Source organism: Zeus faber, assembly GCF_960531495.2.
Source record: "Zeus faber genome assembly, chromosome: 10".
Classification (NCBI taxonomy): domain Eukaryota; kingdom Metazoa; phylum Chordata; class Actinopteri; order Zeiformes; family Zeidae; genus Zeus; species Zeus faber.
This window is the reverse complement of record NC_137199.1, coordinates 16,322,308-16,338,138: the sequence shown is the minus strand read 5'-3', so window position 1 is coordinate 16,338,138 and position 15,831 is coordinate 16,322,308. Positions and strand designations below refer to the sequence as shown.

Genomic DNA, 15,831 nt, shown 5'->3' with positions numbered 1-15,831 from the left:
CCTTCCACCGTCTCCCTCTGCCTGCTGCAACCTCGACTGCCTGTCAAACCGCTCCGCCGCCGTATCGCGAGAAGACCGCAACGAGAGGGAGAGGGAGAGGGAGAGAGAGAGAGAGAGAGAGAGAAAATGAAAGTAGTGTAGTCTCTGTGTTTCTGTAGTCCTCTGGAGCGGTGGGGCGCGTTCAAGACACTCGCGTCTGTTTCGCAACGGTACACACACCAGCTCTCGTAAGCCTTCAGTGGAAATGAAAGTTTACCCCCACCCATGTGAGCCCCAAGCACTGCAGTCTTCAGCCGATAGATAGGGAGACAGACAGACAGACAGATAGATAGATAGATAGATAGATAGACAGATAGATAGATGCAGTTAAGCAGTTTATTTGTGTACCACCTGTTATACAATGCAATTCAAAGTGTTTTACACAAGGCACAAAAGACCTGATATTAAAGCAAACACATGGAAATAAAAAAAAAAAAGCTATTCAAAAAAGCTAAAGTCGTTGAAGTGGGTTGGCAGTTTTGGGACTGTTTATTTGCTATAACGACACAACAAAGGGTAGACCAAACGTATGTATTTTTTTTACTTCAGCACCACGGACAGTGAATACATACCATACTGTAGGAATAAAGGCGGTATTCTTTATGAATTAGCATTGCGAGGCTGCGTCAGTGGGGGCTAATGAAAAAAAAAGAAATCTTCCAACATGTTTTAATGAGAGCTACACACCAGCAGACAAATGTCCAAATGACTTTCATCTATAGGTTTGTGAAAATTGCATGACGACTCCAGTTGAAACGGATGAAAACATGTAAAGTGGAACAGCATTTTTATTTAGACAGATTTATTGACGGGATTGGATAGCACATGTTTTGCCGAATATTATATTGCTTTGAGACATCGGGATTTTTTTTTTACTATTTGTACATTATATATTTCATTTGCTTGTAAAATAATATAGACAAAGACCTATATGTCTTTTTTCATAACACCATAAATGAATGACACCAAAAGTGAAGGTTTGTAAATGTTAGTGAACATGGGAATAGAAAGAGCTCTGAAAGGAGAATGAGGAAATTAAAAACTGAAATTCAGAAAGGTGGTAGTACGCCCCCTGTGGGGAAAAGGTTGCCTTTCAATAAGCGTCGGTAAACTTTTTATCCACTGCTGATTATTCTGTTTATTTGTTAATGTATTTGTATGTACAGATAAAAAGATACACAAAGATACCTCTAAGCATCCGTTTTGCTAGAAACATTTGTTTGTGACGAGGGTCACATTATGAAAGACTGAACCCTGCTTGACTTAAGAGGACAACAGTTCAGCACCACGGACAGCGGTGAAGATGACCTCGAATAGGATCATTAAAGAATACAACATGTATTTTGCCAAGATCATTTGCGCATACAAGAAGCTTCAGACGATGGATTCGTGCAATAATAACTACAAATACAACAGGAAAACACGTAATGGTCTGAATTGACAAGAATTTATATATATATATATATATATATATATATATATATATATATATATATATATATATCTAGTTGCAAGATAATCTAGAGTAAAAGTAAAAAAAATAATGGATTTTTAGGAAAAAAATAATAAAGAATAATATGAAGAATGAAGTTCATACAAATCATGTTAGTGCCAGTATTGCCCATGTATATAGAATATATCTAGGCTTGTTTTACAACACAGAATTCTAAATATTATCTACAAGATATATTTAAGATCATATACATGATAAAGAAAACGGAAGAGAGGAAAACAACCTTTTATTATCATTGTAAGAAAGTGCCACGGACATTTATAGTCCAGTTAGATAGATATATTCAAATCAACCAAAAGGCCGATAACATGGAGGTGATTCATTTCAGGATAAGACCAAAGTCTCTGTCATAAGTATACAAGAATATGGGGTTTACCCCCACCCCCATGTATTTGTTGAGATTTGAATTGAAAAAAAAGTCAAGCTGTATAAGGGGCACATGTTGAAGGGTCCTTTAATAAATGTGAGATTTTGAGGGGGGCAACAGACAGCATGGTGAGCAGGTAGAGATGTGAAAGAAGGGTTAACTTTAAAATTGTATTTTCCTTTTTTTGTTTCACAGTAATTTACAGGCACAGCCTAATAATATCGAGTCACCCCTTGAACCCATTAATAATATATCCGTATTTTGTTGCAGTCATTACCTTGGGACCGTTGTCCTTAGTACAATGAGACAAAACGAGCAGGGAGAGCTTGCTAAGAATGTTTTTTCGAACCATGGTGTTGTCATCTCAAGTCTCAGCCTCAGCCAAATTATTTCAGCACCACGGATAGAGAACCCGCGAGGGGTTGACGGCCGAAACAATTTATCCATGTGTACATTTACCGACATTCCTTCTCTTTTCCCCTCGGCAGAAGAAGGCTTTCTGACCTCCGTCGAAGGGCGCTTGGTGGGTGCTCCAGCAGCAGCTTCTGAGACAGGGAGAAGCGAATCTTGTGAATGGCTTGATTGATGGATGGAGGGAGTTGCTGGTGTGGTGAAGGGAGGGAGGGAGGGAGAAATAGGGAGGGAGGAGTGGAACCTGTGGCCACCGTAAAAGTCTGGGCATATTGTGCGGAGCTCTCGTTTCATTGGTGGAGATGCATTCAATGAGAAAGTGATCTCATTAGCGGTAGCTGAGCAGGATAGGAAATCTATCTGGGAAGAGTTTGCTTCTTCCCCCCAACAGTAGGCTGCCCGTGAGGTTTTAGACTAATTGACGTATAACCTGCTCAAATCTAAACATAATAATAATAATAATAATAAAAAAAAAATCAATCAACACACGTGAATGTGAATACGCACACACACACACACACACACACACACACACAGGAGCCTATGGCAGATAAAAGGGCATTCGCGATTCTTTCTTCATCTCTAACCCTTCGCATACTTCTCGAATCCATTGAGAGAATTTCGCAGCGTTAGTCATCGCAACAACTATCCGCAGTGTGTGCAGTAACTACAGCCTCTTTGCACTCCGTCACTAGACATCTACACCCTGCAGGCCACGCACGGGAGAGAAACACGGGCTCCATTCACCACACGCAGCCACCCTGCGTCCCTCAATAAAGTCGACCGCTGTGGTCACATGCCGGTTGGGTCAGTGTCGGTGTGTGGATGTGCCTGGTGGGGGTGTCGGGCTGCCCGGGTCATTAGTGTTTGCGCAGGACGTGGTGGGTCGACGCCACTGACCGGGCAGGTGATGTTTGCTCACGTAAGCCGCTCGCGTTTGCGGGATGCAGGGGACGCGGCTGGAGGGTGCGCGCTGTTGCATCGCCTCCCCGGATAACCGCTATCTCGCCCTGTTCGTTTGTCTGTCCCCGGGTTTTTTTTATTTTATTTTATTTTTTTTACCCGACAGAAGGATTTGGGACCTCTGATTGAAGGTGGATAAAAGGGCGGACTTTACGTGCGTGTGCATCTTTCCTTTTGATTGCATGGAAGCGCAATCGGTCGCCTAACTGGGTTTTTTTTTTCTTTCAAAGAGGCAATGCGCCCACCCATGCGATGCTAGCCTATTAGTTGCAGAGAGAGAGAGAGAGAGAGAGAGATACAGAGGGAGAGAGAGAGAGCGTGTGAGAGAGAGAGAGAGAGAGAGAGAGGGAGAGGGGTGGTTTATTGTAGAGCCCTGGATTCGAGCGGAGGCTAATTTACGAGTCTTGTTTTGCGTTTCAAGAAAGGGGAGAAACGAGGGGGAGGGCGGTGAAGGAGAATGCAGCAGTCCCATTTCTAAGCATGCAGAAGAAGCGGGCTGCTCCCGGTTCCTGAGGCTGCCGTGTCCCCGTCCGAGGCAGCAGCCGTATGGGGGAAGCGGCGGCAGACACAGATGGCATGGACACTTCCGCAAGGTCTGCCGCTCTGCCCTGCCCGCTGTCCGCAGCCGTCTCTCTCTCCCAGCTCGCTCCGCCACCCAGCAGCACTGCAGCACAGCACAGGCTGACGGCATGAGGCTTGATCCAGTGCATTTCTCCATGCTGGTCATCGGGGTCTCCTTCGCCTGCTACGCCCCGAGTCTCAACTCCCTCCAGGACCAGGCGTACAGGTCCGCCGTGGTCATCGAGGGCGAGGTGCGCTCCTCCCCGCAGAACGCAACCTCCCGGGAGCCCTACAGTGTGAATGTCAAAGTGCTGGACGTGTGGCCTGTCAACAGCGGCGGCCTCGAGAGAGAGCAGCTCGTCACCGTCAGGGACTTCGGTTCCGAGGCCCCGTGCACCACCGTGGAGAAGGACCACAGATATATATTTTTCATGGACCCGACAGCGGAACCTTTGGTATTCAAGGCATCTTACGCCCCTGTGGACGCCAGTGAGCCGGACCTGAAAAAGGATGTAGAGAGAGTGTTGTGCGAGGACTGCGGTAAGTTTTAGCCTTTTATTACCTGCTAGATACAGGAGGACCGCACTAGAAAGGCCACTAGATCCGGGATGTGGTGATGTAAGGAGAGAGTCACAGTTCCGTGTGTGTGTGTGTGTGTGTGTGTGTGTGTGTGTGTGTGTGTGTGTGTGTGTGTGTGTGTGCGTGCACATGCCTATACGCGTGGTCGTGCAAGCGCGCGATGATCGACGTTTCAAACCTCCATAACCCGGTCACCCATAATAAAATGAGAAGAGTGTGTGTGTGTGTGTGTGTGTATGTGTATGTGTGCGCGTGTATGTGTGTGCGTGTATGTGTGTGCGTGTGTGTGTGTGTGTGTGTGTGTGTGTGTGTGTGTGTGTGTGTGTGAGAGAGAGAAAGTGAGCGAGACAGCCCCAGATACAAGACAGAAAGCGATACAGCAGGGTCTAGGAAACTGAAGTTGTAGCCACACGCAACAAGCGATCAACTATGGAAGCACTGGTCACCGGTGCTTATGTGAACTTGTGGACTGGAATCCAGGGAAAGGCTCAGACTAAGGAGAGGACGGGATGCAAGCCAGACAGACATAGACAGGGAGAGAGAGAGAGAGAGAGAGAAAGAGATAATCCTCCATAAAGAGAGATGAAAATCATTGTATAACCAGATAAGTCACCTCCTCTTCATACTTGGGTGTTTTTGCGTTTAGTTTGGGGGCAAGATTAAATGACCAAGCAGAGGCTGTTCACTTGAGCATGATTTTAAAAAAAAAGAAAAGATACAACTGTCGGCAAAGCAAATGTAGATTGCAGCAACCGATAAAGAGTATACTACAGTTCATACATTTTGCTGCTGTCCTGTGCTAAGGGTCAAAAATACCTTATTCCTGTTGCAGGCTACGTAAAATTAGTGGTTACAGCAGCGTGTTCTAGCTTCCGGGAATGAACATCTCTCAGAGCTAGAAAAACTGTGCAGCAGTCAAGGGGGCCGCTCGGACCTTCACAGAAAGCCACCAGAATGGCAAAGAAATAAAAATAAAAAAACATTCAGAACAATACACCCGTAACTGAAACCCAAGGGACTTGTTTTACTTGTTGTAGCGATGGTTAAAGTGTTTGAGCCAAAAACCAAGTGTCTTCTGTGCCTCAAACATTCCTCCATGGTTTAGGGTTAGTTTAAAGTGGGCTTCCTGGCCTCTTGGTTTCAGGTTCTGACTGTGCGCGTAATGCAAGGTGTAGAGCCTCGTGGTCACGATGGTTTGAGACACGGCAGACCTATGGCAGAGCTATTGACTGCATTAAAGGCCAGACATTAGGGGATAATGCTTCCTGCTCTTTGATAAACCAACTATTAATCATTTCTTTGTTTTAAGTAGCACTAGCGGTAGTGCACTTGCAAATTAACTTCCTAGTTTAGCCAGTATAATTTTTAAACATACCTATTAATACAGCATGCATTAATCAGTACTGTAGTGTAGTGTCGCTGACCTGGAAAATACACAGGTGATACTAGCAGCAAACTCTTGGCTGCAAGAATTGAAGTGGATTGATTTTTTTTTTTTACCTACAGTATGAAAAATTGATGTAGTCTCTTTATGAATCCAAATGTTATTATAACATTGGCATCTTCAGTAAATCAATCATCACACACTGAGACACATGTACATGCATGCACGATAAAACGCACGCGCACACACACACACACACACGCTCTCACTCACTCACTCAGAGGGGGAGCTAGTGACAGACAAATGCAGTGTCATTCAAACACAAGATGCTTTCGCAACATTTTAGATAGCTTCCGGTGCCCGATAACCTGAGCATGTCCACAATATCAAAGCGTCACAGAAGTCAACGTGATAAACCCCTCACCTTATTTTCTGTTTCTGGGATTGTTTGGTGTTCTATGCTCCGTTGTAACCAATCACACTGGGCTTGAAAAGAAAAAATAAATACTCCACCTATGTTGTACTCCTGGGATTGAGTCTACAGCATAATGTAGGTCTGCTCTGATCATTGCTACTGGCATTCTTTTTGATATATATTGACGGTTGCTTCCAAAAATAGCCAGATGTGAAGCCCAAACACTGTCCTGTCACTGATCCTGTCTCTAGCTCTTCAAACATCAAGTTTAATTCACTATTTCTTTGTCTCTCTCTCTCTCTCTCTCTCTCTCTCTCTCTCTCTCTCTCTCTCTCTCTCTCTCTCCTCTTTCTCCCTCTCTCTCCCTCCCCCTCTGTAGCTTATTGCAGCTATACTGTGTGGTTGAGCTTATGCTTGCCCTTCTGTCAGTCAGCTACAGGAGCAGAGGAGAGAGTTAGACACTTTGGCTTTAAAATTATTAATAGACGGTGCATTATAACTGCATTCGCTATATCCAAAATGCAATTTGACTGAGGTAGTTTCCTATGTGGAGGTCACTCAAACTCCTGCTCAACAACCCAGACCCCTCTTTTTTTCACATTGCACTTTTCAAGAAGCTGTATTGAATGTATAGGCGATGATTTTTCCCAAAAGTAACCTACCTGTTTGGGCCCACCTATTCTAAAGAAGTCATACCTTTGACACACACACACACACACACACATATATATTTCGAGCCAACAGACAGTGATGACTCTGTGCTTGATTGATCTGAGTTATGTGTATGTATATTCAAGATCCAAGATCCAAGATCCAAGATGTTTTATTGTTACTCCATTTTTTTTTTGTTTTTTTTTGTTTATGATTGTTAGTGTGCATGTGGGAATTTGTACAAGCGTGTATGGAATCCTGCATGTTAGCCCATGTTCATGCTCATGAGCAAGCATGCAGGCACGTCTTACTTGCAGGTTTTTATGCATGAAGGTTGGAGAGAGTTTGTCTGCAGATAGGAATATGTGGGTGCAGGGCGTGTGCAGATAAGTTAGTGTGGGAGTGTAAACAGTAGTATAGTATTAATTCAGTATTACACAGCAGCGTAGTATTCAGGTAACACCAACATTGCACTGTGCACTATGTACCACTTCAACTTGTAGTCACTGCTATGACTTACAATGCACACAGCACATGCTCACATTGACTGAATAGAAAACCGAGTGGGTTAAAGTGTTGTAGCACCAATCTCAAAAACCTGGAATTCGAAGATGGTGCTTGCACCAGGAAGTGCATCAACCATTCATTATTAAGAACCCACTAGATTTCAGCTTTAATGCGTGCAATTTCTATGTACCGGGAAGGGTTGAATCTGTCATGCACACTTCCCAATCATCTCCATTAGACAGGCTCCAAAAAAAAGATGGGTTGCTTGTAGCGACATCACAAAATTCACATTCATGTGAAAAGTATGCACTTGCTTGAGATCTGGCCTGGTATACTGGCTGAATACTGAACATATTATTTTCTGGATTCTGGGAAAAGTTGTTCATTTTCACAAGATTGTAAGGATTTGCCAAGAACCCGAAATCCACATGTGAATCCATTGTGTGGTTTTAACCGGCTAAATTATGTAAATTTCACTGTGCAGTGAGGGACATTTGCCATGTAATGGATGTAATGACTTGGACACAGTTACCACCATCTCTCTGCAGAGGATAAAAATTTCATTCTAACTGCGTGTGGCTATTAGAGCTGGTTTTGAACGTTTTTTGGAATGAGGCTCATTTGCATAGAACAGGGCCAATTTTGCACCAAATGTATGAATAATACCTAATTTAAGTATGTGCAAATAGCACTGCCGCAAGAGACGCTATTTGCGTGGCATTGCAGTTTGGGGTGCATTTCACCCTTTGCGGGTGCATTGAGAATTAGACACTTGCTCTTGGTGATATTTGCGCAGGTTTAGTGACCAAAATCCGTGCAATCCTTTTGTGAATTCGCCCCACAGTGTTTTGTATGTGTGTATGTGTATGTGTGTGTGTGTGTGTGTGTGTGTGTGTGTGTGTGTGTGTGTGTGTGTGTGTGTGTGTGTGTGTGTGTGTGTGTGGGTCTGTGTCTGTGTGTGTGTGTGTGTGTGTGTGTGTGTGTGGCGCCTCTTACTTGTCTGTCTCATCCTTCATCTCTCTTTGGTTGCTTTATTTCTATTTTAGACTCCCTATGTGTCACTCTTTCTCCTTTTTCCTGCCTTCTTACTGTCCTTGTCTTAACACAGCTTTGTACACACACACAGCCATGCCAGAGAGCTGTTGCTCGTGCTGCAGATGCCCCGGCATGCTGTCGTTAGCATGGAGATCTGGGGCTGCTATAAATTATGCACACTGAATAACAGAAGGCTGAGGATTCCTCCCTTCTCAGTGTGAGTGCATGGCTGCGTGCATGTGTGTTTGTGTGTCTATGTGCTTGTGCATGTATGGACTCTGTCTCTCCTAATTTGTGTTGACGCAACATTACACTTATCAACTTTGCGCTAGTTACGGTGGTGGTATGCTTGTGCGTGAGTGCATCTGCAGTCTTGTTCGTCACCAATGGCTTAGAGTAGTATGGCGCATCTATTGTCCATGTCCTTCAGTGAGCACTGCATCTGTGTGTGTGTGTGTGTGTGTGTGTGTGTGTGTGTGTGTGTGTGTGTGTGTGTGTGTGTGTGTGTGTGTGTGTGTGTGTGTGTGTGCGCATGCGTGTGTGTGTGTGTGTGTGTGTGTGTGTGTGTGTGTGTGTGTGTGTGTGTGTGTGTGTGTGTGTGTGTGTGTGTGTGTGATTTCATGTTCATATATCCTTACTAGTGAATAATGTATCAGCCCCCACCACTTGCCAGCAGCCCTCTAGTGTCTTGGAGGGCTTCTTAAAGGGACCAGGCTGTCACCACATGGCTTACAGTAGTTTGTGAATGAGAGACATATTTGCTCACCCAGTACTCCTTCCCCAAACACACACACGGACTGACACAACCATACATGCAAAAACAACACACACGCATAAACAGACACAAAAATATACATATGCGCGCACACACATGCAGATGCACTGCACACACAAAGCACATGCTTACAGCATGTTATTTCAATGTTCACGCACCTCTTCTTCACTTCATTGGCAAAGGGCCCGTACCTAGGTGTTGCTCTAAATATTCCAAAATATATGAGATTGTTTTATATCATCAGCAAATATTTAAATTACCATTACCATAAGAAATATGACTTGCTTACTTTCTTAAAATCACTTACTGTCACTGGTCACTAGTTAGCATAGTGCTACTTAATGTTAACTTGTGTAGACACTGTGTACTGTACATATTTGTTATCTCTTATCTTATTTTTATTTGAATCTGTTTCTCGATTGTACTGTTTTTTTTTCTGCTCTAACGCCTGTATTTCCCTCCGGGGATTTATAAAGTGTAATGCTATCTTATCTTATCTTAAAGGGGGTCTATTATACTCCTTTCAACAAGTTAATATAGGTCTCTGAGGTCCCCAAAACATGTTTTCAAAGTTTTTTGCCGAAAATACCACTCTGATTATGAATTTTACTCATTGTAACTTGCCTCTAACCCATCCTGTTCCAGGACGGTCTGTTTAGTGGGTGGAGCCACCCTTCTGAGGACCATAGTTCTGTAAGCCAATGGGGTTTAAGCACTAGTTCTGGGTTCTGTGGGCCAATGGGGTTTGAGCTTTACTTCCAGGCTCTGTTGTATTTATTCCGTAAACTTTCAAGAACTGCTGCAAACAACTCTGTCTTATCTCTGTGGACGACCTGTGGGATGACAAGAGCACAGATTTTTCTTGTACAGAACTGCCACCAATCCCCCTTTTTGGAGAATGATCTTACCATTTTAATAGTTGATAAACAACTGATCATAATTACTACTACTATAACATGTACCTGGAAATACATAAACATAGAAACATCAGATGACATGTATGGAACAGCAATTCGGCACGTGGGCTCTTGTAATAGCTATAGCAGTATAGGAGGGAGAAAAGGAGAAGGATGGGGCCAGATGCCCCACCCAGCCACAAGCCCCGAGCGCCTACCCACGTACAGTAACTGATTGCGCATGCCCCCCCCCCGCCAATGCCTACAGACCTGCATCAGGTGTCCTGCGCCAGATATGTGGCCCCTCCACCACTGCCGACACCTGCGCAGAGAAGCCACGCAGTGGGAGCAAGGCCGATAGCCGCACCGCAACCCACACCCAGGATGGCGAGCAGACTCCAAGGGGCCCTGTAAAGCACCCAGCGGCACAGCGGGGTCGCAGCAGGCCAGAAACCACCTGGCACCAGGGGCAAGTGGCCAGGACCCAAACCCAGCCAGCAGGGGGCCCATCCAATAGCCCTGAGCCAACCACCTCCCCACACCAACCCACCAGTGCCCTCTACCCCGGAAACACCGGTGCTCAACGTGTGCTGTTGGTAAACACAGTTAAAATTGCGGGATGTGGGGGTGGGAGTCCTCCAAGCATATCGAATCACTCACACCCCTCCTGCCCCACAGACATTGGTCTGTTGGTGTGTTGTTTGGAGTAATATAGGCCAATATGGGTGGTATTAAAACTGCAGGACAGACGTAAGGGCAGGAGTGTATGGGCAAGATTGTAGCGCCCGCCACATCCGTATCCACATAGCTCGCACCTACCCGTCTCGCAAATCCTATGCCTATTGTGTGGTGTATGTACTGAGTTTGAGTTCTGGCACTGGGAGAGATAGACGAAGCACAACCAGAACAACGCAGGGGTGCTGTAGGCCCAGGCAGCAGCCACGTGGACCCAACCCCGGACCAGATCGTGCCTCGCGCCAACAGGCCCCTGACCAGCCTCAGGACGCCACACATGCGGATCACAGAACAGACAGCAGCAGACAGCCCCCCACCCACAGCCCGCACACTGAGAGCTCCAGAGAACCGATACCCGGACAGCCAGGTGCAACGGTCGGAGTCTGTCCCCCCCGAAGGAGACCACATAGGGCGCATCGAGCACACCCGGCCAGGCTCAGATCCCCACCCAGGTCCCAGGACCAGACAGAACACGGGGAAGGCATCCCCAGCGGCGCCGACCCGCCAACCATTAGGCCAAGACCTTGCAGTTATAATGCTACTGAGGCCCTAAATGACGTAGATAAGGGCTGCAAATCTGAACGACTTTTCACCACTGGAATAGATAGCTCACAAAAAACTGACTGGGTTGTCTTATTTCACAGTTGTGTCTCGGTCCATCAGAGACCCAAATGTATGTGCACAAGCACTGAAAATGTGAGTTTTTCATAATAAGTATCCTTTAATGACATAAAAATTTACTTTGTGTAAATTCATTTATCAGATGCGACTAATGGGACCAACTTCTAACTTGTTTTCTTATTTATGCAGAATAGCCATTTGTTGACATAATTGAAACCAAACTACGCTAGAAGTTTGAAAAGGGTGACATGAAGTAGGGCTGGGTGTATAATAGCGACCATGTCTGGGACTTTGGTCTTGAAACTATGGTCAATCTTAAAGGCTTAAAGGCTGCATTACAGTAAGGTAATGCAATTTTCTTGACTTCATTGGCTGTCCTCACTGTTATAATCAATACCTGCATACCTGCTAGGTCAAAATGTCCACGTTACCAATGATTGTTTCTGAAAATTTTCTTGTAGATAAATATCTTCTGAAAGCACCAATAGTCATACCCAAAATATTGTCAAATGATCAATACCGAGGTATAGGTCAAAATATTGTGATATTTTATTTTGTCAATATCGGCAAGCCTTAATATGAAGTCAGAGACTTCTGGATTTCTTGTAGCCATGGCATATAATCTTTGACCATTACTGTTTGACTAATTCCACCCTGCTCAGACCAAAAACAATTAGTGCCAAGCAAACACCAGATACAAGAACCAAGCTCATCCACGATGTTCACAATTTTTGAAATTTATGCCTGTTTTATATCACTCACCGCTCTTGTCATACTGTACGTAGGTGTTTTTTTATTCCTGCAGCCGTCCAGTCTTTTCTCTATTCTGGACGCCCGGCTCCATACTCCCGGCTCCAAATCCACAATCTGCGCTTGGTGCAAAAACACACTCCACATTTCAGGCAAAGCTAAAATCATGGCACAGCAGTCTGTCTTTGCAAATTCAAGGAGTTATTTAAAAAAAAAATCACAATTTGCTTTTTTTTTGCCAAATTCCCTGTTTGCTGCCAGTCTTCTCTTTTAGTAGGCAGTGCTGTTACAGGTACACGTTACAGAAAGACATAACCGTAAACATTAGCTAAATAAATAAGAAATATCTGATTTTGAACTTGGGGAGAAATGCATATTATCTGACGAAGCATACATGTGAATGAATATGTGGAGTGAGTTTTTGCACTGAACGCAGATTGTGGATTTGTCTCCAATTACTTGCATTGAACTCATGATGGAGAGATTGAGCATAGTGGCCAATTCTGGAAAAAAAGGCTGGACTGTTTCCAAAATGTAACCTACCTATGTTCTACATGAGGAGTGAGTATAAAACAGGGACAAACCTCTCCTTTAATTTTCGCATCCAATAAATTATTCTAGAAGAGGGGTTTGTGCTCTTGTAAACGTCAAACAGCAGGGTACACAAATGTGTTTATACTGCGAAGTCAACAATGTATGTGTAAGGTTGTCATCTGTGTAGAAATGAGACGTGGCGTAGCGGAAAGTACACACATGCATGCAAACATTGAATAATTACTGGGAAAAAAAGGGTTAAAAAAATCTCTTTTGTCATATCAGGCCAACTGTGGCCCAGATAGGTAGGCTATCTTTATCTGTCTCTGAAGTAGAAATATTTTATTGTGAAAGCTAGGACTTATTCATCTGTCTTCCTAGATGTTATCACCGGCTCCAATAGGTAGAAATCTCCAACTCCAGTGCTAGATATATAGGAGGCCTCGGTATCTCTTTATCACTTTGAAGACATGTCCCGAGATTGAAGATTATGTTTGCCTTCGAAGGGTAGCTTATCTGTCTATTCATTATTCTTTGACACAGTTCTCAACCGCGAAGACGGAGTGGCAAAGAAATGTTGTTCAAAGTTGAAGTGTCAGTGGACGAGGGGGAAGGAGTAGTCAGGGTTAGGATTAAAAACAGGGGAAATCCTACATCTGACATTGTCTGCTTTGAGAGAAACACATGGTTCAAATGTCAATCTTTTTTATCAGCTTTGTATAATAATAACTAATGTCTCTTGAATATTATCATCCATCCATCTACTACAGTAGGTCGCTATGGTGATAGAGGTCTCTGATCGTTTCGTTCAAGTTTTTCCAAATACATTGCTGTGTTGTCCGATAGGTCCGGATTAGAAATCCGTCTAACATTTCGACATTTTTCCGAGGTTCCCCTCCGAAAAAAAAAAAAAAATCACCACAAGTGAGTCCAATCTCACTCCGGTTGTGACATAGATTCTGGATCGCAGCCAGTCATCTTTGGCGTACCGTTTGCATAAACGTGCTCATGCACACGGCCCAACTTGAGTAGCACCTTGTTTGTGAGAAACAAGGCAGGCGATGGGAAGGGCCATTCGCGTGAAAGTAAGGTAACATTTGTTTCTTGGTGTCATGTTTAATCAACTGTTTGGAGTCATGTCAGATTAGTAGAGTTGGAGAGGATGGAACAAGTTCTTTCATTTTCTGTACAGATGGATGTTGAGTTTTTTTTTTTTATGTTACTGTATATCTTGTATACTTTTCGATATGTGCTGAAGGGCCGCATTCAAACGCCATCTGTGGCCTCGGTAGGCAGCACAAGCCATGGAGTAAAAGAGTCCAATCAATTATTTTTCTTGTACATTTGCAATGATGATCATAAGCTTAATCTTTCATGCAGCATGGGTGGTTTGAATCCTCTATCAAAGTGATAGTATTGCCACAGATATCATTTGCCATGGACTAAGCCAAATAAATTGCCTTTCAGAAAAAAGTCTCTTGTGAGTAACACCTCTGAAATGCCCAACAAGGATAACCCAGATAACATGGAGAGAACTGGGCCTTCATCATGTTTTTATTCTTAGCAAACCTTAAGCAGTGACAGCACGGCTTTAGTTTGGGGATTGTACACTGTGACCTGGGGCGGGTTATTCAATCAGAGGTCAAAGAGAAAGTTTGTGAAATTGAATGCCGAGAGAATGCCCAATGTAGGGATTCAAAAGCCTTTGCAGCAATTACAGTGATCTTTTTACATTTTCAATCTTGATCCGATACTTGCACATACTGAAGAACTGGAGTGTTTCCGGCTCAATTAAAGGGGAAAAAAGACAAGGCATATGTGTAGAACGAATACAATTCACATAATTTATTTTTCTGTTTTTTTATTTGTTTATTTTTTAGCTTGTGGCAATAATGAACGATATAATCCTTCATCTGCCAATGGCAGTCCTCAATTAAAATATTTTCTTGACTAACATTCTCCTGGGGAAGTCATTAAAGACATGATGGTTTATGTATTACTTTTAGTTGTGATGTTTGTTCTTTTCCTCAATATTTTGGTTATTGTAATACTCTGGGGCGAGTTCACAGCCGCTAAACCTGGCGCAAATAACAGAAAAAGAAAGTGTCCAATACAGAGAGCACCCGTTAACAGTGAAATGCACCGCTGATTCTGCTGCTGTATTTAAATGAGGTACTATGCATACATTTGATGTAAAATTGCCCCCTTTTTATGCAAATTAGCATTGTTACAAGTAGCGTCCAATTCGCAAACGACGGCGCTAATAGCCATACGCAGTTAGAGTGACGCTATAACTGTCTGCAGAGAGCTGGTGCCTTTATAGTTATATATATTATTTTATTTACTTATTATATATATATATATATATACCTGTCAAGTTAAACATTGGGATTTGAAAATAATGGAAATGGTCTGGCGCCAAAACTTTGCTCCATTGGACTTGATTTAAACATAGTGAGAAGGGTTCAGCTCAGGTAGTAAAGGGTTCAGTGAAGTTGGGAGGCTTCTTGTTGGGGTTTCTTGTTGAATAAGATTATTTTTCTTTGTTTACTTTCTGGATTTAACTAGATTTCTGTGGTGCTCAGTAGCCTATCTAGCACACTGTGTTTTCTTTTCATATCCAGTGTTAAGATAAAATAGGTAGGTAAGACACAACCTCATTATCCAACTGAGGTTGGAAATTTCTCTCCAAACATAAAAAACTTCAGTACATACAAACATAGATACATAAACTCACTACATACACATACTGTGCACTGAAAATGTAAAAACCTTGAAAGATTTAAGCAATGTTTTGAGCTTTCGGTCTTTCAGTCTCGCTGGGGAAAAAAAGGGGTGAAAAGGGGTGCTTGGGACCCTTTGGAGGAGAGGCTCTTTCTCCAAAACTACGACTTGTCTGCCCCTCAGATCTGCAGCACGGGCATCCTTTCCCAGCAGCCTCTCTGTCAGTGAGGGAGGCGGAGCCAGGGCTCCCTTCTCCTATGGAATCTTTAGCTGCACACATTGGACGGATGTGATCAATGCTTCAATCCCCTTATCAGGGAGGATTCTGTCCATTAGCCTGCTTGGGGGACCTGCAGTGAAAGGGATTGACG

At 43.7% G+C, this 15,831-nt stretch overlaps 1 protein-coding gene across 1 annotated transcript in view; it reads left to right on the top strand.

The window, feature by feature from the left end:
• Nucleotides 1–3,982: 3,982 nt before the first annotated feature.
• nrg2b (neuregulin 2b) overlaps nt 3,983–15,831 on the top strand; it is a gene marked incomplete at both ends in the record, with an annotated part of 34,370 nt that continues 22,521 nt past the window's right edge. Inside the window, one exon of the mRNA XM_080008678.1 lies at nt 3,983–4,394. Coding sequence (XP_079864804.1) covers nt 3,983–4,394 — 412 coding nt within the window. The remainder of the gene's footprint in view (nt 4,395–15,831) is intronic.